We start from the raw sequence: 27,133 nt of genomic DNA, 5'->3' as shown, positions 1-27,133 counted from the left end.
TCTCGGTTTTCTTAGGGACATTCTGAGGTTTAATGGGGCATTTTTGCCCTTTACCCGGTTACATTTCTGACACTGGACTGGGAGGGTAATTTTTGCAGCTGTGGCACTGAGTGGTAAAAAAAACACAGCTTCCATATCAAATTCTGTCATCTGGCGTCATCAGTCCTTGACGGACACATGAACCAACCAAACTGTGTCCAGGTGTCCATGTTGAGCTCAATGTGGTAGAAGGTGGAAGGTTTATTTTTAGACATCTGCATTATAAATCCATTGATTTATCACATTTAAAAGACTGCATCTCAACTTGTAGTTGAGACCTGCTTCACATTCATTTACATACAACAGTTACATATAACTAAACTTTCACTTATTATCCAAATTGAGTAAAACACAAGTGCGCCAAAAAGCAAAACTCCATCTGCTCATCTACTGAATAAATCAGTGCAGCACACTTCTTTTAAATCCCCAAACTCTGCAGTCTTCACACCTTTTTTTATGTACAATTACATCACAGCTTGCATTAAATATCAGGCTCTTGTGGCTTCAGATACCCAGGGCATCCATTTGTCTGCATTTGTACAAACAAGGCACCACAACCACAACTACACAACACCAGTGTACAGCAGCAACCATGTAATCCACCGCAACAATAACTCATTCAAGTGTTTCCAGAGGAGGCACCCTCACATCGTCAGTCCTGCCAAATCACCAATAAACGGATTGAACTTGTCAGCACATTAAGGAAACCCAAATGCATGCTTGTAAAGAGCAGTGGCACGGAAAGGAGAATCGGCCAGAGTTCCTCAGGAGACATGTGGGATTAACTTCACTGATCCCTCGTCGTCTTGCAGGAGAGGTAGGGAGGGGGGAATCCTCTTAACCACAAGGTAGTGGAGAGTTAAAAATAGTCCACTATTGACACCGATTACAAACTCCATCACTTCGGTACAATGTAGGGCTCTCTTCGGGAAAATGATAAGACCGACACAGCTACACAAACAGTTCATAGGGGGTATCATTTCCCTGGTTTGTTTTCATTCTGGAGGATGCAGCTTTGGATAAAATCAATAAAGCGCATTGCCAGCATTGCAATAAATGGTCAATTCAAAACACAAGAAACTCAAACTGCAATATTAACATTTGCAGTTAAGGAAATAGCATTTCAAATCAGCGGTCAGCTGGTTTACAAACGCTGCCTCTTTAGCTGGAACTAAAGTGCGCTCTTTCACCACCTGCGCGCACATTGGACAAGCTGCCTCGTAGGTCTCCAAGGTCCACAAACAACATAACATTCAATAAATCCTCAAACACAAAATCTTCCAACAGTCAGTCGGCTCACCTCAACAGTCAGTAATCCAGGTGAGAATTCCCCCTCGTATCCTTTCCCAAATTGTGCGAACCCGCCTTCAAGCAGCCGAGACTTTCTCCTTTTACATGTGAATAAACCGAGGCGGTGAAACCCAGCAGTGCCTGCCCGCTCCGGTCACTCACTGCAGCATTATTCAGGTGCAAATGCAGGAAATAAAAACAACGTGTATTGTCGGTTTCAGAGCAGCGCGTTTGTTTGGAGACGAAGAATCCGCATGAATGAATGACAGCTCCGGCTGTGTTGCTCCGCTGCCGCCTTCTCTTGTGTGTATGAGCTGCGGAGCCGCGACCAGCCTCAAGACTTTATTGTGAGGGGGAGGCGGCAGCCAATCAGAGGAGAGAACTCCCTCCACCACACCCCCCTCTCCCTCTCATCCTCCCTCTCCTCTCTCGTTTTCAATTTAATTTCTCTATCTGTCTTTCTCTCTCTCTCTCACTCTGACGTTTCTTCCAACTGTATCTTTCCCATTCTTCCTCTTTTAAGTTTCGATTCGCAGTTGAGTTTCTTTATTTGAGCTACAGAAATGTCAGCTGAAGTGTTGCCAAATAACCTCAATTCAAAGAAAGAAATCCGCATGACAAACAAATTGAAACCTTTCCTGTATTGTCAGGTCTAAGAGAAGTTTCTACCTGTAGGTGTCTGTGTGTCTGTGTAATATGTGATATGGGGTTCTTCACTTTCCTTGGTGGGGTTGTTTTTTCTCTTGTATTCTTTCACCTTTATATGTTTGCATTTTCTTGGGGAGGGGTGTATGCATTTTAATATAGAGCACATTGAGTTAATTTATAAACTAATGTGTAACATTAATAAAAATGTCTTGCCTTGCCTGGAAATAATAGCACGCTGAGTGTACAGCTAGCAGCCCTGTCAGGTTGTAGCCTACTTGTTTACCATGTTCACTATCTTAGCTTTGAGTTCAGAATCTGTAGGCAACAGTACAAGATGTTGGTATTGGAAGAGTTGATTTCCGTTTCTAGTCCAGGAAGTATTGACCAATCATGTTTGAGCAGGCTTTGGTTGGATACAGGTAAACGGTCCGTGTGGAGAGCAAAAGAAGCGGAACGTATTGACCAAAATCCAATCTCGGATCCGATCAGTTAATGGCTGACAACGACGTAGCATTTTATCATCTTAAAATTAACTCGTAAACTGGCTACTTGCGAAACCATCCGGTCGTAAGCGTCGTCTCACAACTCCAACAACATTCTCGCGTCTCAAGACTGAAAACATTGAGTAGCAATAGTAGAAATAGGAAGTCTTGATTGACAGGCGATGATGAAGGCACTAGATGGCGAGGATCAACAAAATGATTACAATTAACCGTGAGGGGGACATGAATATCTGTACCAAATATAATAACCATCCATCTGATAGCTCTCAATATGTTTCACTACAAAAGACAAAAGTCAACGTCATGAAATGCAAGAGTGAGAGTCCGGGTGTCACCAGAGTGAGCAGGGTTCATCCTCTGGGGACCAAAGAGCTTCCGTAGCGAATGTCATGGCAATCCATCTGATAGTGGATTCAGTGTGGACCAAAGAGGTGGACCAACAGACTGACACTGCCGTCCCTACACTGTGACAACAATAACTACGATAAAATGCTCATTATTATTTTGTGTCCCGCTCTGTTTATATATTGTGTGCATTCATTGTGACCTGCCGAGAAGCTGCAGAGGAAAATTGGCTCTGAGCTAACAAGGTTACAATTCCACGCTTACCCATAAATATTTTAAATTTATTCTCTTCACCTTTCTCTTTACACCTCCCTCTCTTGCCCCCCCCCCCCCTCCCTTTCGCCCATTTTCATGTCCATTCCCCCCCCCCCCTCTCTCTCCCTCCCTTTGTATTTCTACACGCCTCGCTCTGAGTTCAGGTCATGTAAACTGAAGCTTCATGACCACTGAAAGAAACAAATTATAATTGCACAGATTATATCAGTGAAAAACCTGTCGCATGAAATAAAGCCGAACAGCTGAGTCTCTCTCTCTCTGTCCCCAACACAGCAACGTATCCTGTTTAGTTCTTCCAACCAACAGTGATGTCCATTGTGTATCCAAATCATTCAAGGTGACAACTGTTTCTAAGTGGGCGACACATAAAAAGGAAGCTTCCTTTTGTAGAGAAAATTAAACATGTTGGTTCATATTATGTGAAAGTCCAGAATGGGATGAATCAATGGATTTCTACAAAAAAAAAATGTGTAGAGATTAAACGAAATAAACATACAAACCATAATCATATTCAAAAGCCAACTGTATTAAATCCTTTGATGCAGTGTTCTCTGGCAAACCCTAATCTTGGCAGTGTCACTGTGTTCTATGTTCACAAGGGCCATTGTGTGATTTTAACTTCAGTCTTTTTCATTTATTTAGCTCAATTAAAAATGAATTCTCAGCTACAAGGACAATGTGGAAAGAGGAGAAATTAGAGTTACGTAACAATTAATACTGCTCATTTACTCTTTTGTATCCGCAGAATATATCAACACAATGTTCATCGGTCCTGCTCATCTTTAAACAACAGAAAATAGAACGTTATTTAAGAAAAACGTCATTATAGTTCAGTTACTCTAAACAGTACAAAGAGTAACAAACCGTATGTTTGTTTAGCCGTACAATCGTTTATGCTTGGCTGACTTTCTCCACGTGTCCGAGCGGAGTAATAAGCCATGGTAAACAGCAAATCATCCCAAATCTCGTCAACGTCCAGAGGTATTGCGTAATCTGGTATTAAGGCAGATTTACGTACATGCACTAATCCAGCTTTTCTCTCGCTTAAATGACAGCACGGAGTTTGACCACAAAGATCAGGATTGCAGTCATTATGTTGGACACAAACACAATATACGCCGGCAGACACCGCAAACAATGATCAGGTCTGAAGCAGGAATTCTTTTCTAGTGGACATTTTGGACATTCGACTTCAAAATTAAGATTAGAGATGATCAAGAAAGCGTATAATGTGTGCAGAAAGGGTTCACAAGGAATTGAATATATGCAATCAATTTGCAGAAGAGGCCCATCGGCAAAGCAAAATGAGTACCCCTGCCCTCGCCCATGTGTTCATACGGAAGATATTAATCTTTAAAAACAGCTCAGAAACATGTAAAGGTGCAGTGGTTTGCTACTACAGCTGGGCACTGTAGATTTAAATGAGAAATACTCAAAAAGGAGGAAAATCGTGCATTTGTTGGGGACTATTTTCTGTGGCGGATTAATCCACATCTGTTCTATCTAGATCATTTGGAGCAGCAGGACGGTGTAAGTGGGAGTCGATATGAACTACGGTGTGTGTGTTCAAGGTAATAAAGGAACATGTCACCCAGTGAAACAGTCATTGTTGTGTTTTTAACAATGGAGCTCCATGGCACAGAGGAATACGATATATCAGGCTCTGGATACGCAGACAATACTTGTTAATAGGACACATTTTTGGTCTTTTCATGGGATTTGTTGACAATAAGAAAGCCATATCCTTTAAGTACTCCTGCGCCTGTATAACAGAATACCAGACTGACCAGAGCTGATTACGATCTGGTTTCAGCATTTCAATAGAAAGTGGGGCTTTTCCAATCTAACTCGTACAAACTCTGTACCTTCAGGCCTGCGTTGAATGGCAGAGTGAAAGATTACCAGTTTGTCTATTCAGGTAACAATCAGCCTGAAGGTTTAATAAATAGACTTCCTGCAAGTGTAAAGCAGAAGCAGGGCGTCGCGGAAAGGAGAAAAAAAATATCACAGATTGTTAAGAGACATAACAGAACAAAAAAAGACCGGTGTCCACAGCTTCATTAACATGTTGCGTGTCTGAAGACATCAGATGTTTACTCTCATGGAGAACGAGACTAGTGAGTGTCAGAACTGTGCCAAAGGTCTCTTATGCAAGCGTAGCATCCAGGCTGATGTGCTGGATTTGAAATGTTCCTGCAGGAAAATAAATAAACACTGACTTTTTGTGCGTCCGACATTCCCAATATAGCTTCAACACGGAGCCGTGAAGATACGCATCAGGAATTTACAGTAAGACCATTTGTGCCGCCCCTGGAGCAGCCACAGTTCAGTGTCTCGCTCATGGACACTTGGACAAACATCCTGAGGCTTTTTTTTTTTGACACCAAGTGTGTGAGATGTTTAATCAAATCTGCACTGATTCCAAAGCAATAAATAATTAGAGAATATATTTATATTTTACTCCATTAATGTCAGATCTGTAACAGATCAACTCTCCACACTATGGTTATATTTCATGTGTCAGTATGTCTTCTTTGTGCAACAGAGATACATTAGTCGTATATGTAAATCTAATGTACTGACTGTCTTTATGTTTAACTTGACAATGGTGCATTAAATCAGCCATCACCATATACCCACTGTATATGGTGATGCTGCTAATAAATAATCTAAAGTAAAAATCTATTTGAAAAAGTTTATTATGACAGACGCAATGGTAACTGTCAAATTTATAGCTAGGACATCATTGTTTTCTCGTAGGACATTGTCCCCCATACGGCTCACTTGCACTATAGCTCATTTACAGTGACACTAATACCCTTTGTCCACCAAAATTAGCGCAGACATGAAGCGGTTTTAAACACGGGAAAACCTGCTAAAAATAGACTGTTTAAATAGACTCCTTTCCCATTGCCACTACACGAGTACGGCTTGCTGTTTTTTTTCTCTCCGATGTGTCACGTCGGACATACGAAAATGCCGGAAAGCAAGGTTACTAAACAATGGCAATTACTGTCAGGGAGGATAAATAGAGCCAATAAATAGCTGCAACTGCTGCAGTCATTTGTCCGGGGAATGACTGCTGATTGTAACCTTTCCCACTGAAGACAAAAGCCAGATGTTAGTGGGTGTTGGTGGGTTTTTACACCCAGTGGGAATGTGGCTTAACAGAAGTGATGAAGTTGTCACTTGGGTTGCTGAGACTTCAGCAACGTGCCCATATTGTCAACTACCAGCACAGATTAAGACTTTTCTTTTAGTATCAACAAAACAGATTCCAGTGGACAATAGAAACCGGTTGAAAATATCATTTCTTTTTTTTTAATAGAAAAGTGCATGAAACATTTGGTGCAATGAACTGACAGCTAAGAAATCCCTTCAAAGAAGTTGTGACAGAGAACAGAGAGAAGAATCGATTCCCCTTCAGATTTCAACTGCAGTTTTCTATGATTTCTGAGCACGACCGATCCATGGTGGTCAGTCAACAATCATCTTCTTATAGTCACAGATTTTTATGGTCTCTTTCAGAATTTGGTTAAATTGAAATGACAACCCGTATCCTTCAGGGTTAAGGCCTAAACTAAGCCGCCCTGAATGTGGCTGTTTCTCCATTATCAGAGCCGTTATTTGGCTCCACCTGAGCTTGAATATCATTCCACAGTTTGGGTCAACCATTGTAAAAGTCCTTGGTGTGGGCGCATCCTACTTTCCGCTTTTGTTCATGGTGTGATTTGGTGCCTCGGCTACAGTGTGGCTGCCTCCACATTTACACCCGCGTTCTCTGGCTAGACTGGTGAGGAGCTCCAGGACTCTGATCTCATGCTCCATGCGAGCTTTCTCTCTCCTCTCCTCCCTCTCAGCCGTCTCCCTCTGCCGGCGCTCCTCCTTCTGCAGCCACTGGGCCAGGAGCTCCTGATGCCAGTGAGCCTGCTCCTGCCTCTGGCTCTCCAGCTGCACCAGCAGGCCCCGGGTCTCCGACACCAGCCGCTGGAAGCACTCCGACAGGTGTTTGACGCAGGAGGACTCAGGGTGATGAGGGCCAGAGGTGGGGAGGGTGTTGGGGCTGGGATCTGGGGGTGCAGGCAGAGGAGTAAGAGGGGGAGGAGGAGCAGCTGGAGGAGCAGTAGGTGGAGGTGGTACTACATGTGAGGAAGGACTGATCCAGCTGTTTTCCACTAGTGTACCTAAAACAAAGGATGTAAAACAGTACAGATTATTACTGATGACAGGAATATCTTTGGAGCAGAAATAAGTAAAAATGTCAAACTTTCTCTCGTTCCAGCTACTGAAGATGCACATGCACAGAAAAAGGTTTAGGTTGTTAGTGTGTTGTCCAATCTAATACTAAAATACACACACTTTTGAACTGACCGCACAACTGAAAAAATATTATTTTGTGTCTGAAGTCAGGTTATAATCTGGTTGCCTACATATTTTTTTCAGCAATGTGTTTCCTGTCACACAAAACTACTGTGATTATTTCCAGTTACAAATTTCCAGTTAACATGCACATGTGCAAATAGTTTGTAATTCATCAGACGTTGCAATACAACAAAACTATAAGACCATAAGAACCTTAAAATCGTGTCAAATAATCAGCATTTAGCTTTTGTGGGGTTATTTCTTAGCCTCTAATAATTGATATAATAATCACAGTACGTACCAGTAATTTCTCGATGGATGGATGATTCCAGAAACACTTCATGGTGTTGTTGTGGGAATCCTGTATTGCTGAGCTCAAACTCATCTGTTGAATCTTCTCTTTCCTCCAACTTAACTTCAGAGTCGAGCTGCCAAGACTGACGGCCTTCTCGATCGTCGAAAGACCTCAAACGTTGTCTTTCTGTCCTCCCCAAATGGTGTCCACTAATTTCTGTGTTAGAATTTAAATCTGGGGGGATGCTTCCTGTCCTGTCAATGGAGTCGAGGTGACGCTCTGCCATCCGTTCTGGAGAAACAAAATAAGGCCCTCCTTCCCCTCCCGCTGACCTCCGGCCCAACACAGCATCCATCTCTGCAAAATATTTAAAAGTACAAGGCTGCGAGCTGTCAACACTCCTCTGTAGTTTGGCTCTCACATAGTTAGCCTTCAGAGTTTTGACACGAAGCCGGCACTGGTGTGGACTCCGAGAAAAACCCATTTCACTCATGCGGACTGAGAGGTGTTTGAAGACATGCCGGTTACGAAGGTTTTCCGCCAAACTCTTCTGGATGCGCTCATCGCTCCAGGCGCACAGCAGCACCTGAGTTTCCTCCACCGTCCAGTTAACCGAGCGCTCGGCTTCTCGTTTTCCTGAGCATACAGAAACACAGCTGAAAACAGTGATCAACTACACAGTTGATGATGATGGATAAGGGTTATGGATCATAAATATGTTTATGACAAAACATAATTAAATCGACTTGGACTAGACTGACGCTTGATTTGATTTTGAGAAGATCAGCCCGAACCCTCACTGATATAAAAAGGTGGAAGAATATTAAAAACACCTTCGGCCATACTAAAACACAATTAATTTTAGCTAGATGGACCTACAGTGTTCACTGCACATGAGCGTCCACTGGTCTTAGAATATCACTTTAATAATCATTTTTAAACTAAAAGTCTGCAGGTGTTTGAATCATCCAAATGCTACACCCACTGATCTCACTAGTAAAAAAAAGAAAAACCTAAGAAATCAGAAACCAGCTAAGGTAAAGATAGAGTGTGGGTCACCATCATACATGGCACCTTAGTTTTAGGAGTGGATGTTTTTTTTATCTTCAGTACCCCATCTAGTAAGTCTAACTAAAATGTATTTACATTCACAACAGTCTGCTTTTATTGCAGAAGTAAGGATCTAAACGTATTTACAAACTATTCAACTGGCTTCAATAACATAAGATAGTCATACATTGTGCTGTTAAACCGGTAGATTTTAGGTCCAGACATTTTAATTAATGTCCATCTTTAGCAGAGATCATATCCTGACATTACGCTTGCTAATAGCCAGATAGAAAGCTGTTAGCAGGCACAGTATGTTAACAGTTACAAGTCAGTTATCGGGTAAAAAGTTGAGGGTTAACCAGCAAGATAATCCAGACACATACGGAATAATACTAGCGTTATAACAATTCATAATTCAGGGAGTCATTGCACAAGCAGAACAATTAGCACCGAATGGTTCAACAGCTTAATAACTGAGTGAAAACAAACTAGAAAGCTAGTTCTGCTCTCTGTAACAAACACAGCTAATGTTAGCAGCTAACGGTTAGCTAACCTAGCTACATGACTGTTTGTCTTATACTGACTCTCTGCTTCCTGTTAAACAACCACCTAAGCATGTCAGTTGCTTAAGCAGTTCTTACTTTTGGTCGTTGAAACGGAGCTGGTCGAGTTTATCATCGGAGGATTCATTTTAACGGGCTTGCAGAAAATGTAAACAATCCTCACAAGCACCGACACTCCTCTCTTCCGGGTGACGTCGAGTAAAAGCGCGTGACGTCGCGTGCAGCGTTGCAGAGTTGTTTAAAAATATCAAATGTAAATGAGAAAGAATGTATGATGACAGTTATGACAGATAAAACAAATAACTAAATAATAATAATAATTTTGTATTCTGTACTAATTTCTCCTCTGACTCCCTCTACCACTATTATTGTGCACACCCAATTACTTCTGCATGCAATATCTCCCACATAACACTCATTTACATATTGTACTGACAATGTATTACATATTCTTTATATGGCTTGCAATGTTCCCATGTGCCCTATATATTTTATCTTTACATACCCTATAATTAGTTATATCCCCTCTGGGATCATTAAAGTTTTATGTTATTGTATCTAAGAAGGATGCTATGAGTTTTTCATCACACATTCATTCCTTTTTAATATGCACTATATTCATATGGAACTGTGTATTGTACAATATTTATTCAAAGAAGTGCACCATGGGCTTTGGTCAATATATAATGTGCAACCAGTAACAAAGCTGTGGTAGTTTTATGTGATAAAAAACAGCTTATGATCAGGTGTTGACATGCAATGTGCTGAGTATCAACATAATCTTTGTAGTATCTCTAGATCCGTTACGGAAGATGACGCAAAAGGAAACCTATAGTGATACCATCCGATATTAAAGAAATGCAAATCTGTTTGTTTCTGTTTGGGCGATTTAGGTAAATGAACATATGAATAATTATTGAAAAAGCATTAGGAGTCAAAATTAAAATTAGACTTTTAAAAAATTGCCAATATTCAATTACAATGAATGAACAAGGCACAAGTTAGGCTTCTTTGTTAGAGTTCAAAAACAGTAATTAGCATAAACACAGCAACTTGGTTTTAGGAGTGGGGGTTAAGATCATATATAGTATATATTAAAAAGTCTGTGTTCAGGTTCTCACAGTCAAACATAAATGCATGAACAAATGCAGCCACCTCATTCATTTCAAAGAGACAGCAGTTGGCACAGTGGGCTGCCAAGGCAGAGGCCTCAGGCAAAGAAAATGCAGGGTTGCAAAGCAAAAAAAGATTAACCTGGTTCAGCCTTTGGCACAACACAGTCCCATGTCATCCGGCACGCAACACAATACATAGGGCAAACAAATACATCCAAGTGCACATTCCTTTGTCATGTGAATACTGTAATTACAGTGTGTACCTTGTAACCATACGTAGTATAACAAATGGTGTGCCGTGTATAGGCCCGCTTTAAATGTTTTACACGCTGCTATTTTGGGTTTTAATGCCTGTTAAGGTCTTGTTTGAACCATGTTTCTTGTATGCAGTTATATCCAGATTGTTAAGACTGACATGGCATCAGAATGACTAAGAAATGTGCTTTTGTTTCAAAAAAGTACTGTCTTTAAAGGCCACAACCTTTATTGAAAAAAACAACACCACAAACCGAGACTTTTGAATACATAGAACACTTGGCACAGTCACACTTATACATAAAGCTGTGATCAAGATTCATTTTAACTGCTAAGTGTGAACACATCCCCAGAGGCCGCATATTCATCCCAACTTTGAATAATAAGTGGGAAACATTCAGAGGAAACAGCTCCTTAAGAGGCTGTGACGTGCTAATGGATCGTCTTGTGTTTTCTCTGGATGTCTGTTGAGAGCATTAAGATCTCTGGTGTCCCTCCCTCTATTTCACCTAGTTCACCTCCTCTGAATTTCATCCACAAAACACAGCAATTACCTGGGGGGAGTCCTAGAGTGCTGCTAATGCAAATTCAGCCCGCTTTCCTGCTGTGACATTTGCATTTTGAGCTTTCAGCCTTTGTTCAGTTATAGAGTGACTTGGAATGAGTTTAACAGTAATGTTAAACTCAGAGAATGTCTGTGTCATTGACGGTTAGAGCCCATTCTCTTATGTCTACATCTCCTTATTGTGTTGCACCCGCATGCCATATGCAATAGTTGGTTTAAAAGGATACTCATTTTGGAGAACTCTCTTATTTTTTCTCTTACTGTCTTACCAAGAATTAGGTAAGAAGATGCAATTTCATACATAGCTGTCTATAGTGTTCAGTCTATTGTAGCACTAGGTTAGCACAAAGACTGGAAGCAGGGGAAGCTGCTGGCCTAGCTTTCTCAAAGTTGGTGTCCATCAAATACAACATTTCTGTAATGTGGTTAATGAGCAATTACTTTGTTAGTCTGTCCTCATAGCAAGGCTTTCTGCACCTTTCTAACTCGGAGACTTTGAGCCAGGCTAAAAGCTGTTAATATGTCCCTTTATTAAGTTTTAATATGTTTTCAGTAAACATTTAGAATATTGGCCAGTTGATCCAAATAACGCCTGTTTGGAAATTTCTTGCGACTGGACTAAAAGTCAGTGGAACTTTAGGTGGAAACCCTGCTTTAGTTTTGGTTGACATGGTTCCTGCTTACAGAAAGTCGTTTCTGCTGGGGTGGGACTTTCCAATGGCCCAAAAACTATCGGGGTGGAGTTAGTAATACAGGATGTTGCACTGTTTTTCACTGGTATCAGTATTTGGACTTGAGAAAGGAATTACTTTCAATGTTATTGACATTAAAAGGACCACTGCACAACCAGTTCCCAACTTCTGTTCTAAAAAAGCGAGATAAAAAAAGTACACAAGTGGAACTTCCAGTTTCTGATTAAGTTCTTGACTTCAGTCCTTGAAGCTTCTTACATCGTAACCTGTACAGTCTGTAAAGCACACTGAGTCAAATGTATAATTTGTGATATTGGGCTATATAAATAAATTTGATTTGATTTGATCTTGGGACTATTTTTGGTTCGAAGGGCCCCCAAAGTGGGACAAATTGGAAAATATAATTTAGAACCTCTAAATCTCTGGACAAACACTGATCGACAACCCTACTAACCCTACCAACATGTTAAGGACATTTTGGTAAAGTCTGATTTTGTAGTTCCAATCTTGGAAATAGCGCTGGAACTGCAGTCTGAGACAAAGGTTGTGCTCGGGAGCACACACACACACTAACACGTACAAATGATGAGCCCGCCACAGCATAGGTAATTACAGAGGAAGAAGGGAGCCGAGACAGTCGACTGGACATTCATCTCATTACTCACGCATGCCTCTGAGCTGTTCCCCACTTGCCTGCTGAGGAGCATCACACACTCCTCTCTCACACGGAGGTTTCCAGGCATACACACACACACACACACACACAAATAAATGCTAGTAAATCCTTTCCAACATACTCACGAGCTTGATGCAGCCTTCCTTATTACATCACTAACAATAGTGTATTCATGAATACTCTGGTGGGTATAGCATGACTGGGAATGACATACAACTTAGACAATGAGCTGGCCCCTTAGCATCCGACAAAGTGTGAGTAGGAAAACTTTGATGCTATATGTTTCAAACCTGTGATGTTTCTGGTATGGGAGAGGCTCTAATTATTAGCCTTTGGTCTCTTAGACTTCAGGGGACGGACAATTTACAAAAGAGTCTGTACACCGAAAAGAAAAAAACAGGCTTGTAATATATGACCGCAGTAAATAAATAAGTGCAGAGCCTGCATCGTCTCTTCTGTATTGTCTTCTTTCCCGTGCTCAAAAGGGAGAGACAGGCTGTAGTTGTTCTCTCAGTGTGATTTGTAGTGCAGAAAACCAGGTCAGTGAGCACACAGCGAGGTAAGGTGAGGTACAGACGGCTCACACGCTGGAGAACAGTTACGTCAGCTGAGGCTGCAGGAGAACTGAGGTATCCCACTGTGGAAGTTCAGAGTCTCTGCCTGCATGCTGCTCTTTGGCAGGGCTCCATTTTCCCTCTTTTCATGTCTCCTGACAACCAGCAGCAGTCGTGTTGTTTAGATCAGTGGTTGGCAAACTTTCACATCAGACACAAACAAAGACTCAACATGGGAGCAGTGCAGCAATTCGTGGAATCTGTGCTTGCTCCCTAAGAATCAGAGTGATGTCAACTGGAGACCTTGTTGCAAGCCCTCATACTGACGGACAAACTCTGCAGTAAACTGTGAGACTTATTTCACTTTTTTCTTTCATTTACTTAAGTATTTAACAGGCCAATCACTACCCCTGCTGAAAGAAATGGTATGTTGCAGTTTTAAACTAAAGTGAAACTAAGTATCCGTTGAGTGCAGTTTGTGGTGCCTTTGAGCGGCAAACTTCTGCACACAGAGTAAGGATGATAAATATCAAAACACACATATGTTCACGTGTGATAAGCTTACTCTTAGTGTCTTCTTCTCACCAGCATATGTGGGTCATTCCAGAATTGGAGGACAATTTAGACATCAACACTTTTGAAAAATGAACCTTTTATTTTATTATTTTTTGTTATGTATTTAGGAAAAACAGATAATAAACAATAAAAAAAAGTGATTTGGCCAGCAAAGGCATCAAATGTACTCTTTCTATTAGACGTTTTATTTGTTGTGTGCCATGTTTTGTGCAACCCTGTGACACATACTCATTAAGCAGAAAAAGGTATTTTTAAAAACATTCTTCAATAAAACTATTTCCTATTAAGTAAAGAAAGTCACATTTATATTAAATACTCATGTAGTTCTGGATAAAACTGGTTTAATGTTAATTTAAGTAGCTTTTTTAATCGATCTTGCCCAACCTTTCAATTGTCACACGTTTCTTTTTACCAATTTCAGTATTTAATTTGAAATATTTGCTCAAATACATTATGCATATATTAATCAAGCTATTAAAAGGACATTAGTTTAAACTTTTGTGAGCTGAGAAAATTATTTAAGGTTATTTTAACAGAAAATTATATAGTGAGTAGGTTGAAATTAGAGTAACAGGGTTGCGTAAAGTAACAGTTGAATGGCTACATTACTTTTGGTTGTAGATCATGACATAAATGTGACAAATAAATACTCAGGACCCCAGAAATGTTGTTTGATAATATTCTATATATATTTTCCAATGAAGGATGAACAGGAAGTGTATCAATGATACATAAAAAACATGTCAACACAACAACAAACTGGATATAATCAAATATACACTGGACAAATATAAACCATGGAGGTCACTGAGGTAGTCAAACAACTCCACAGAGGAAAGGCCCCAGGGGTTGATGAAATGCTTCCAGAAATGCTGAAGGCTTTGGGTGTTGAGGGGCTGTCTTGGTTGACATTTCTCGTCAATATTGCGTGGAAGTCTGGGAGAGTGCCTAGGGGGTGACTGGGGTGGTGGTTCCCCTATTCAAAAAGGGGGACCAGAGAGTGTGTGCCAACTACAGGGGTATCACACTTCTCAGCCTCCCTGGTAAAGTCTACTCCAAGGTACTGGAAAAGAGGGTTCGGCCGGTAGTTGAACCTCTGATTGAAGAGGAACAATGCAGATTCCGTCCTGGTCGTGGAACAACGGACCAACTCTTCACTCTCGCAAGGATCCTGGAGGGGGCCTGGGAGTACGCCCATCCGGTTTACATGTGTTTTGTGGGCTGCGCTTTTTCACCAATCCTGTTTGTGATATTTATGGCCAGGGTATCGAGGCGTAGTCATGGAGGAGAGGGGTTGCAGTTCGGTGGCCTGAAGATCTCATCGCTGCTCTTTGCAGACGATGTGGTCCTTATGGCATCATCGGTCTGTGACCTTCAACAGTCACTGGATCGGTTCGCAGCCGAGTGTGAAGCAGTTGGGATGAGGATCAGCACCTCCAAATCTGAGGCCATGGCTCTCAGCAGGAAACCAGTGGATTGCCTACTCCGGGTAGGGAATGAGCCCTTACACCAAGTGAAGGAGTTCAAGTACCTCGGGGTCTTGTTCGTGAGTGAGGGGACGATGGAGAGATCGGCCGGAGAATCAGAGCAGCGGGGGCGGTATTGCATTTGCTTTACCGCACCATTGTGACGAAAAGAGAGCTAAGCCAGAAGGCAAAGCTCTCGATCTAACGGGCGATTTTCGTTCCTACCCTCACCTGGTCATGAAGGCTGGGTCATGACCGAAAGAACGAGATTGCTGGTACAAGCGGCCAAAATGGGTTTTCTCAGACGGGTGGCTGGCGTCTCCCTTAGAGATAGGGTGAGAAGCTCAGCCGTCCGTGAGAGACCCGGAGTAGAGCCGCTGCTCCTTTGCATTGAAAGGAGCCAGTTGAGGTGGTTCGGTCATCTAGTAAGGATGCCACCTGGGCGCCTCCCTAGGGAGGTGTTCCATGCACGTCCAGCTGGGAGGCGACACCGGGCAAGACCCAGGACTCGGTGGAGAGATTATATCTCCTCACTGGCCTGGGAACGCCTCGGGATCCCCCAGTCGGAGCTGGCGGATGTGGCCCGGAAAAGGGCTTTGGGGTTCCCTATTGTAGCTGCTGTCCCCGCGACCCGACCCCGGATAAGCGGTAGACGATGGATAGATGGAAAATACAGTAATACATTTAAAACATAATATTATGCTAAATTATACAAACACATGACATTTTACTATAAATAATAGAGTAAACTGAAGGAAATGCAACCCTGAATGTTACTGAATTACTGAATGTCAACCCTGTTACTCTAATTATAGTAACAGTGTTGCAAATCAATGCTAATTTTAGTTTTTACCTCAGGAATTAATGCTAGCTGCACAATGTAATGATAATATCAAGGAATGGACACACTTAGATATCTAACTAAAGAAAGATGTGTTTGAAATGAATTTGTTTTAGTCTCATAATGTGAGTAACAGGGTTGCATTTGTGTGAGTGCCACACTCCATCAAGAGTGAAAAGATTGGAAATATATTAAAAAATAAAAGGGAGGACTTACCTTTGGTCTACCCATGGTAGTAGCACATGATTTGCTGATGTCATTTCCTCTGTGTCATGTGACTAACAGTTTTTTCACTTCCTCGGCCAAGCTAAAAAGGTTTTGGTAACAGGGTAGCGCGCATGTTGTGGGACACACTTTCAGTGTAAAATTACTATTATTTAAAATATGTTTATGATTTAAAAAATTGATTTTACCATTACAAGAGATATATATCAATATAATAATACCTACAAAAAGTAAATAGAAACCCTATATTAAATGTTATATTTGACATGCAAGTTGGTCACCAAGAAGCTGGGACACGAGAAAAAATGCTATTTTAGGAGAGCTATTTGATATTTGAAATAATAATTTTTATTTTTTCTGCAACTTTATATACATTTTGTCTCAATACAAGTATATTTAACACAACAAGTGCATGGTTTAGCTTTTTGGGCATGGATTATTATATTTTTTATAAGGGGGACATGACCCTAACCCTAACCCTAACCCTAACCCTAACCCCCATGTAGCAACAAGACCTCACCAATTAAGCATTTCTTGAATTTCTCAAATGTAGTGCTATTTTCAGCCTGAATGCCCACTTTTATTAATCTTGCAAGCCATAAATCCCTCATTATCATGGTCCTTCTGGTAAGCAGAAGGCCTATTTCCAGCCCTGCAGAGACCTTTGGTGTTCAGCTCAGTCCATGTTAGGCGTTGACTCTCATTTGCAGATCATTTCAACAGGGAATCTCATGTCTTTTGGTAGTAATCATAAACTCATCATCGCCATGCAGAAAATGTTCTCCTATAGCTGTGATTTGCAGCTGCAAAGCACATGCCTCTTTAGCAGGGTGGGATGCTGAACCATATAATTTTAAAACACACATGGAGGAACCACGGCAGGTCATTTATCAGCCTTAAAACTGGGCTTCAGAGCTGTTGTGATGTGGAGTTGTGAGCCCCTCTGTTTTCAAAGCTTTACTCCAGTCTCTCAAATGAATCACAGAACTCTTGGTCCCATGCCTGGACACCCTCTAATTAGCGTGCATTTTTATAGTAGCTACCAATTTTCAGAGGCCACTTTGACCAACAGCGAACTTATGGCAGCGCATCTGTGGCTTCAAAACACTTCCTACGAGCACCAGATGCCTGTATGAGAAAAAATCACGGCCAATGTAATATATTCAACAACACAGATCAATCTGAGATGAAGTACAAGAGATCATCTGTGGACGTGCGTGGTAAAGGTTTGGCTTTGGGAGAAGCTGAATGGGAACATTTCTTTACAACTACATTGTAAAGGTCCAGTTCTACCACATATAGGTCCCAGGCATCAGTGCACCTTTTCAGCATGTAAAGCTAAAATTATCTTCAGTCACACAACACACTTCCTGTATGCCCTGTGTGAATCACAGTCATCTGCAAATCTGTAACTCTACGGGCATTTCCACCTTGAATTCCTTCTTCCTTTGTTTGCCTGGGTAGTAGCTTCAAACAGGAACTGACGAGGTTGAAGTGGAACAAAGAGTTAAAAGAGTAAAATACCTCCCGCTTTGTTGTTCCACATTTTTGTGCTCATAGATTACAACGTCACATTCCATAAAGTTGTACTTTAACAAAAAAGGTAGGACATTCTTATGTAAGGGAGAGTGGTGATCGTTTACATAAATGGTGAATGTTGGTCAGTGCTCTCCGTCCACTGTCCGTCCATAAGACTAAGAGTGAGAGCTCGCCAGTTATATCACAGGGTCAGACTCAGGAATTGAACATGTAAACAGCTGAATGAATGATTCCCTTGTCATGCTTCCATTCTGTCGACCTGCCGTGGTGGTCTACAATTCCTGCAATTCACAATGGACCCTCAATCATTGTATATAATACCATGTTTGTAAGAATAGACTGTCTTAGCAATATCTAAATGAAAAAACAAATCCAGATATTGTGGTTACAGCACTGCCACTGTCACCAGTGATCACATTTCTTTGATCAACCCACCGATCACTCCACCTACACTGAGGCGGTACTATCTGCAGTGGAAAACAAAATTGTGTGAGGCGAGCAGATGAGTATTTTCCATTAAAACCTATGACCAGCTTACAGTCCTCGGCACATAACAAAATGTCTGTGACTTGGACCCTCACGGAACCTTGCGACCAAGCTGATGCGGAAGTATAATTCAATACTTCAAAAACGTTTCGCTCAGTTTTAACAGCGAGACACCTTTTGACCTGCCAATCACCAAATGAGTGCTTATTGAGAAATCTTTCAGATCTACTATTGTGGGAACCTAAAACTCATTGAATTCAGTACTCCAGATCCCAGCATCAGACCCCACCATCATCCACCTCCTCCTGCTCCCCCGTGCTTTTGGATAACAGGGATTGCAAGGAATGCGCCCCACCTCAGTTACCGAGGCGACCACCTTTTGGTGGCCGAGGAATGTCTGCCGTTTTCCTGCTCGGACTGTTTTCCCATTTCTTCTGGTAAACTGATCCCGACCACACAAGAGGAGCCCCTCTCCTCCCCTCCTCCCCGTTCAGCCACCTCTCCCACATCTAACCCCAACTACTGTCAATCAACACCTAATACTCCGAGCACAGCTGATCGAAACCACTTGGAGGGACTGCTGGTTCCAATTGAACCAAGAATGTGCTTATATAGTAAAAACTGGGCCACTTCAACCGCTGTGAGAGGGGTATTCCTTTGGCTTTGAATGTATAAGATGCAGACAGTCATGCAGATCAAACACCAAGAAAAGAGGGCAAAAGTTAACTGAAGGCATGAAGTAACATGAAGCATTAAGTAAAACCAGAGCAACAGTTCTCCTTTGAAAACCCTGTCAACATTAACAGGCTGAATGATAAACCGTATTTGTGATGACATTTATCTTCCTCTTTGAGGCAGTTTTTCTCCATCATTCCTGGGGGGAAAAAACTTTTTGTTTGTTTTTGTTGTTAAAAAATATTTGTCTGAAGATTATAAAATAAGATCTGAATGTAAATGTAAACGCCATAAATCATCCTGGACTAAGAACCACTGACCATTCTGTGACACTGTGCTGAATTTTAGCGATGCACAAAAATATACCTTCTGATTGGATGTGTCACCTAACAATGTAAATGAGCTGAAAGATGGGATGCGGATGAAATAAAAAAATATTTTGGCTGAGATGGTGTGGGTCTAAATTACCCAATAGAAACAACGCAATAATAAACACAGCCTCCTGGCTGGACTGCCTACATGTGCCATCTGATCTCTACAGCTCATCCAGAATGCAGCAGCCTGACTGGTGTTTAACCTTTAAGTTCTCCCACACTACACCACTCCTCCGCTCCCTTCACTGGTTACCATTAGCTGCCCGAATCTGCTTCAAGACTCTGGTGCTGCCTACTGTGCTGTGAATGGATCAGCCCCTTCCTACATCCAGGCCATGGTTAAACCATACAATCCAGCTAGCTCACTTCGCTCTGCTTCGGCCAATCTGCTCGTTACTCCCTCACTGTGAGTGGGACCCAGATTGCCCTCAAATAAAACCGCCTGTTCGCTATCCTGGCTCCAAAATGGAGGAACATTGATGTCAGGTCAGCAGAAAGTCTTCACACCTTCTGTCGCAGACTGAAAACGCACCTGTTTCGACTGAACCTTGGTCAATACAAAATAAAATATAATTCTCATTTCTGTATGTAGCACTTAGATCGGTTTGGTTTATTTGAAGCTATTGTGCTGCACTTCAAATGATTTCACCTATTTGAAGCTAATGCACTAGCAAGATTATTATTGTTCGGAGTTGTATCCTCATAATTGTTTGCACTTATTGTAAGTCGCTTTGGACAAGCCTCAGCTAAATGTATTGTAATAAATGTGGCTCAACAGCTCACTTTCCAAGCACAAAGATGCATCAGACAGAATGTCTCTAAAATACAATGACAAAAGCTTTGTTCACTATTTAGTTGTCTAAATCTCAGTTTGCAAAGCCTCCTGATTTTGGTGGTTTGGTGTTAATCAGCCTAAACTGATGTTCAAACGAGGCTTTATGTTTCTGGGTCATTGGGTTGAATCTGATTGCTCTCCCCATGTTTCTCAATTTTTTTTCCAACAGTGCTATCTCAGATCAGAGCAGAGTGTCAGGGTGTTTGGTTAAATACCGCTCACAACAAACAGACTTTTACTTGCTATTTATTACCCCCGTTTCTTGCTCTGCTGCTCTCTTTGTGCCAACATCAGCATGTTAGAATGCCGAGGACTAGCTCAAACTACACCTTAGCGTACACAGTCAGATACAAATAAAAGCAAGTGTATGATGTAGGACTCAGATTGAGGTGTCCAATGACTGCAGAAAATACCACTCTCAGGAAACTTCTTTTAAAATTTGACATCTTGAGTGTTTTAACAGTCAAGCTAGCTGTAGCTAGCAAACAAATGTGTGGAGTGTGATTGATTGTATGGCAGCTCCAAAACTCCAGTTGTTTCTGTTTCTGTTTTCACATACATTTATTTCATTTGTCTGTCTGTGTACGCTCATGAAGTGGAGTCTTAATGTGGAATAAAGGGGATTTTTGTTTTTCTCAAGTTGAAATATTTGCAATTGCAATCATTCCATCTAAAATCCGCTTTACATTCAGATTGAAGGCAAATTACGCTTCCTTTTCATTTTCATTCATCCAACAAAAGTCTAACTGATACCTCTGTACTTGACAAAGAGCCAATTTCGACTCGAAACATGTACTTTTTCAAGTGTAATACAATTCTTTTTTGCAAAGTTAGTGTTCTACAGTGAGGCACAAATAACAGTGTTGGACTGTAGTCATATTTAAAAGTAACCAACAATAATAGTATCAAAAAATATCACAATGATTTATACAAATCAATTCCTTTAGAGTGTAAATCGAATACAACCAGGCTTACAGAGAGAAAGCTGATACTTTAGCAAAGCTTCTGTTATGTCAGAGGCTGAATGTTATTTCACCCACTGACACAATGTACACTGCAGCATTAACTGGAGCAGAGAGAGACAGGCTGCAAGGAATAGCTGCTTCAGATTGTGTATGTGTAGATATTTGAGTTTACGGCAGCACTTCTTTTTAAACACCTCAAAATGAGACAAACTCCCTTATGTCTACATTTTAAATCTTAAAAATACTATATTTTCTCATTCTAGTAGTCTGTAGGGAGACATAGAAACTGAGTGATTAAAAAAAATGAGGGAAAAAAAAATAATCTGTAAAACCAAATCTCTTTCAAAGCTGGCCTGTCTGCGTTTCTCCAGCTGTCCTCACCCCCGTCTGGACTCACAAAGTGCCCAGACTGTCCCTGTAAACAATGTCTCTCCCACCCAGACACGCTCGTTTGTACAGGTCAACCGCATATTGTGTTCGTGGAGGAGGACAGAAGAAGAAGAAGGAGCAGGAAATAGTCTGTTGCTGCTATGTCAATACATATATTTGCTGAGTTCTCGATCTGGATCAATGTATCCATTCAATGATCAACGATCACAAAAACATTTGCACATAAACACGAGATACAGTATGTGGCACTTTATAGTCGGGCTGAATGATTTGGAAAAATATCTAATTGCGACTATTTTGACCAATATTGCAATTGTGCTAAGATAGGCTACCATTAATGTTAGGATGAGTTTTTGACAAATGCACATATATTGATGTATCAGACATGGCGAATATTTCTATGCCATTTTAGGTCTGACTACATCAAATAGCTTTAATGAAGTGTTAGAACAAGCAGACACAAGGCATATGTGATGTGGAGTGTTCTCAGAAACATAATGGGGAGTTAAGAGTTTAATATTCGATACAGCAACACAATGCTGTAGCCGTTCCTCACATGCTCCAGTCAAACACTTCTTCACATGTGATAAATTCACATATAAGCACATGAGGTGTCTGAGCATCTCATAATTTTGTGATTTTCCCATGTGGTTTGTTTGTTTAAGGGAAGAAACATTTGTAGTTTCCTGCAGTAAAACACCTCTTGGTATGGACAGGAATTAAAAAAAAAGAAACTCAGCCGGGCTCCTGATTGCTTTGCCAATTATACTGCCAGACACATTTTTCCACCTGCCGTCAGCAGTGTTAGAGGAGGCAGGTGCAGTGGCATTAAGAAGAGCGGTGAAGACCCAGCGGTGTCGCCAAACAATAATATCATTAAACTGCATAAAAACACAGAGGAGCCCGACTGCAGGGCCGGGGGTTACTGGTCTGGGCACGCTTGTAATTAGCCTGAGCAGCTGGGAGGCAGAGGTGTGTGTTTGTGTGTGCGTGTGTATGTGTGTGTGTGCGTGTGTGTGTGTGTTCTCCCCTTTGTGGCATTTTAACTCATTTGAGTTCAATTTAATTCTCTCACTGCTTTATTTGTTTGACACATTGATACAACACAATGTCGGAGCAGAGGGTGTTGAATGAATTATTCACTAAAAATATAATAAGACATTATTTATCTTTTGTTATTTAAAATATAATTCTGCTTTTGATGCCTATTTAAATGTGACATTTGATTTTCTTTTTAAAATTACATTTGTGATTATCAGCCAGTTTTAATCGCTTTGATTGGATCAAAGAACCTTTAGATGCCACGTCTACAGAAAAATAAGTGGATTTAGAAATTCAGTCATCGTCGTTAATTTCTTTTCCTCAATCTTTTTCTAGCACAACATAGATTTGAAGGGCATACTTATTCTACATGTTTTACATCCTATCGGTGTCAACTATACCGCCAAGAAATATTCATAGTTGCATTTTATAATGAAAATGTCCAAATGAAATGATGACAGACCTTTAAATGAACGTATGTTGTTCTGAATTCTCTTTAAAATAACTTCTCAATAAAATTCTGGTGAAATAAAATGCTGTATACATGTCGAGGCCAGATTTAAAGATGTTGAACGCCACCAAAAGAACAGCTTTTCAACAACATCAGTCATGAAATATCAGCTTCTATCATATCCAGGCAATAGTTCAAATATTTAGCATTGAAGAGATTGCTGACCTCAGAGGACATCTAACTCCCTCTCTGTCTCTGTCTGACTCACTCTGTGCATATGTCAAGTGACTTGAGGAAACCAGGGAAACAATGAGACATCGCACAGACAAAACACTCCACCCAACTCGACCCCACCTCCCCCTTTTCCTTGACTTCCCTTTTGCCCTCCTCCCCCCACAACAACAGCAGCAGGGTGAGAGAGGATGCCCCGCCCTGGATCGATAGGAAACCATCACAGTATATTCACATGCACAAAATAATTTGGAGATCCAAGATGTTTATGTACACTGCAATAACCTGGCTAATGTGAAATTTGTGTTCAGCTCATAAGTAATCAAATTTCTTAGGGGACATATTGCTCGTTTATTAAGGGTCTGACATTTAAACCTTGTGTAGAAAGAAAGAAAGAAAGAAAGAAAGAAAGAAAGAAAGAAAGAAAGAAAGAAAGAAAGAAAGAAAGAAAGAAAGAAAGAAAGAAAGTAAAAAGTAAGAGGAATTTGGAGAAGTGGAGAAACATCACAGAAAAATCTCTATTTACTATTAACCAGCATTATAAGCAAACAAAAGTGTGGCAGAATGTCCTGGCCACCTTCCTGTGTTGATTCTGTTCCTGAGGATCAAATGTGAGCTGGCCCATATATGGCTGCCAGTTTGGTTTTGGTTTGCTTTTCGGGAGTGGAGCGCTTTGGTGTGATATCAAACGTTAGTATCACTCAGGCCATCATCAGAACCCAGAACTGGACCAGTGTACTTAGGCCAATTCACATCATAGTCTTGCATGAATCTGGTAACCAGATGTGCTGGATTTAGGCTGGTGTTGGGCCAAAAATGTTGGGTACCATCGGATATGTTACAGTACTTGTGAGTCCAGGATTTCAAGCAAATCCCCAGCAGAGTAAGGCCAATCCAGGCTGAGTATCGGCACACTCGGCTGTGTGTCAGCACTGGAAGATCAATCTTGGGCCAGCTCGAACAGAGAGAGGGGCCCGTCAGCCTGGTCTCCTTGGAAATTCCCATACAGTGAAACTGCATTGTCAATTATGTTTCGAGGGATACATATTTTCTCCCTGATTACGTCTGTTTTGGATGCATCACAAATACATTTCTATCAAAGTCCACGGTAATCCGCATAGGGAAGTTGTCGGGGCGGATGGATGGGTCAAACAAATACAGGTCACCAAGGAGACCGCTGTTTGAGTCCCGTGTAAAACCAAAATTCACCGTTTAGTTTACTAAAGTAACAATTTTAATTTACGTCCGTAACTTAAATAACATAACAAACACACTTACGTATTTTAAGCCAAACCATGATCTTTTATCTAAACATAACCATATATTTTTGTTGCCTGAACATAACCAAGCAGTTTTATTGCATTTTTGTTTTGTTTTGTTTCAATTTAAACGTTATCCACGTGTTTAAAACTGTGACTGAAACTGGGAAAAAATACGCTTCCCTCAAAATGTAATTTACAATGCTGTTTAGTTGTATGGGAATGTAAATGTGTAGGAGATAGGGTTGCTAATCAACTAGTGCTTGGGCCATCTATGGGCCAGTATCCACACCCAAAAATAAACACGTGTCCTTGGCTGATTAATGTATGTCATCATGAAAAGTAAAAAAACAAACAAATAACAATAAAATATAAATGTATATTTGTCCTCTGGTCTGTGCTATAACTGCATTTTCTGTATGGTTCCAATAATATTGATCGTTTTTATAGTCAAAATCGCTGAATGTGCGTATTCTCTGTTCAGATACAGGAGAGATGCGAGCTGCGGCAGCGACGAGCTGAGCCTCCCCTCGGATTGCACAATCCCTCGCAAACTAGATTGAGCGCATGCATTTGGCGCGTGCCTGTTGCTATCTCTCTGTATGTCGCTAATATAATGTTTACTGACACTTTTATTATGCGTCCTGACTTTCTATAGTCCAGTTAATGTATGTAATGTGTGTGTGTAACATTTTTAGTCTTGCTGATGTGACATAAAACCACAGTGAAAAAACACCAGGTGAAGCAGACAGTACTCTGCCGCACTGAAAAGTGCACACGTGAGCCCACACTAAAGAGAGCGCACGTGAGCCCACAGGTTCGTGTAGCTGCTCTTCTAATTACCAGAGACGGTAAGCACCAACAAACTACTGCTAGCTAACATCAGTCAGGTGCACTGTAGCACCAACAAGCTACTGCTAGCTAACATCAGAGTCACGTGCAGTGTAGCACCAACAAGCTACTGCTAGCTAACATCAGAGTCACGTGCACTGTAGCACCATCAAGCTACTGCTAGCTAACATCAGAGTCACGTGCACTGTGGCACCGTTTAGTTTAGTTTTTTTCTCCGACTCACGTCCAAAAATGGAAGATTTTACAAGTAAAGGTAAGACCACAATTTTATTGAAAATGGGATCTGACTAAGAGAAAACAATCCAATATTTAAATTAAAATCTACATATTGACCTTAAATATTATTTTGTTAATAGTGCAGTCTGTATTAAAATGAATCAAAGCATCAGACTAAAAACGCTATGGAGGGTGCAGAGCAAATACCTCTGAGCCGCTATAAATGTAGCTTCTTTTTTAGCCAAATATGTACCTTATCTGTGTGTGTGTAAAGAATGTTGCTATGAGATGTGAAAAATAACCAGTAGTCAATGTTCATGCTGCCAAGAAAATGGTGAATAAGCTACTCAGTATATATACTCATAATACAATCTGAAGTCATCCGGTTTATCAGAGAGACAGTTTTTGAAGGCTGCATTTTTGGAATGAATGGCATGAAGGCTCAATCATGAAGCTGCTCTCTGACCTGAAAAGACACATTCTCCACAGTGGATCAATAAAGATTAACAACACTTTTATTTTATATTTTTTTAAGTTTGACTGTGGATCAATTATTTTGTTAATTTTGTATTTTGGTAGATGACAGATGATATGAGTGTTTCTGTTCCATTATCCAGACCTTCAGTCTGTATTGACTGAAGGTCTGTCCAGGTATTAGAAGAATGGCTTTTCCAATTTTCTTATTAAATTAATCTGAAGTCATCCGGTTTATCAGAGAGACAGTTTTTGAAGGCTGCATTTTTGGAATGAATGGCATGAAGGCTCAATCATGAAGCTGCTCTCTGACCTGAAAAGACACATTCTCCACAGTGGATCAATAAAGATTAACAACACTTTTATTTTATATTTTTTTAAGTTTGACTGTGGATCAATTAAATTACAGAACTTCAAATAGTATCTACCACAAATATGTGAAGAACAATCTCTCAACTATGAATACAGTATTCATAAAGCTTTGGAGAAACGCTGGCGCTGAAACATTCTGCTTTGGCCATCAAGTTAAATTTATTCTTCACTCGTTCGTTCTCTAAGGAAGCTGATCCCACTATCTTCACATCAGAAGGTACAGGTATAGAAAGAGTAACAAATACAAATACCTAGGCATATGGCTTGATGAAAAGTTGCATATTAATGTGCATATTGATAATCTTTTTAAAACGCTAAGGCCAAAATTGTTTTTTTCCCATTTAATAAAATGCTTTCCTTTTGAGGCCTGAATAAAAATTGTGCAAAGCTCTTTTATATCTGTATTAGACTACAGTGATGTGATATACATGCATGCAACTTCATCCCCACTTAAAAAACTAGATTCTGCACATAAAAACTGCATTACATTCTGTAACAAATGCATGTTCACACACTCACCATTACCTTTTTTATGAATCTTTCCGACTGTCCTCTTTGTACCAGAAAAATGCACATGTTGCTATGTATTGCCAAAACATTTTTAGGCAAACTACCTACTTAAATCTCCACCCTTTAT

General features: G+C 40.7%; 2 protein-coding genes across 2 annotated transcripts in view; both read right to left on the bottom strand.

The window, feature by feature from the left end:
- Positions 1-1,637, bottom strand: part of rasgef1ba (RasGEF domain family, member 1Ba) — a 31,290-nt gene extending 29,653 nt beyond the window's left edge. The window contains exon 1 of the mRNA XM_029439454.1: positions 1,340-1,637. The gene's annotated coding sequence lies outside the window, so the exon portion shown is untranslated. The remainder of the gene's footprint in view (positions 1-1,339) is intronic.
- A 4,758-nt stretch (positions 1,638-6,395) lies between these two features.
- Positions 6,396-9,582, bottom strand: LOC115013281 (uncharacterized). The gene is made up of 3 exons (XM_029439456.1): positions 9,450-9,582; positions 7,765-8,394; positions 6,396-7,285 (listed from the first exon to the last, which is right to left on the bottom strand). The coding sequence occupies exons 1-3, from the start codon at positions 9,496-9,498 to the stop codon at positions 6,804-6,806; spliced, it is 1,161 nt and encodes a 386-aa protein (XP_029295316.1). The 5' UTR covers positions 9,499-9,582; the 3' UTR covers positions 6,396-6,803.
- Between the last annotated feature and the right edge of the window lie 17,551 nt (positions 9,583-27,133).

This window comes from Cottoperca gobio, chromosome 9, assembly GCF_900634415.1.
Source record: "Cottoperca gobio chromosome 9, fCotGob3.1, whole genome shotgun sequence".
NCBI lineage: Eukaryota > Metazoa > Chordata > Actinopteri > Perciformes > Bovichtidae > Cottoperca > Cottoperca gobio.
The sequence above is the reverse complement of the archived record's forward strand: the minus strand, read 5'-3'. Positions and strand labels throughout refer to the sequence as shown.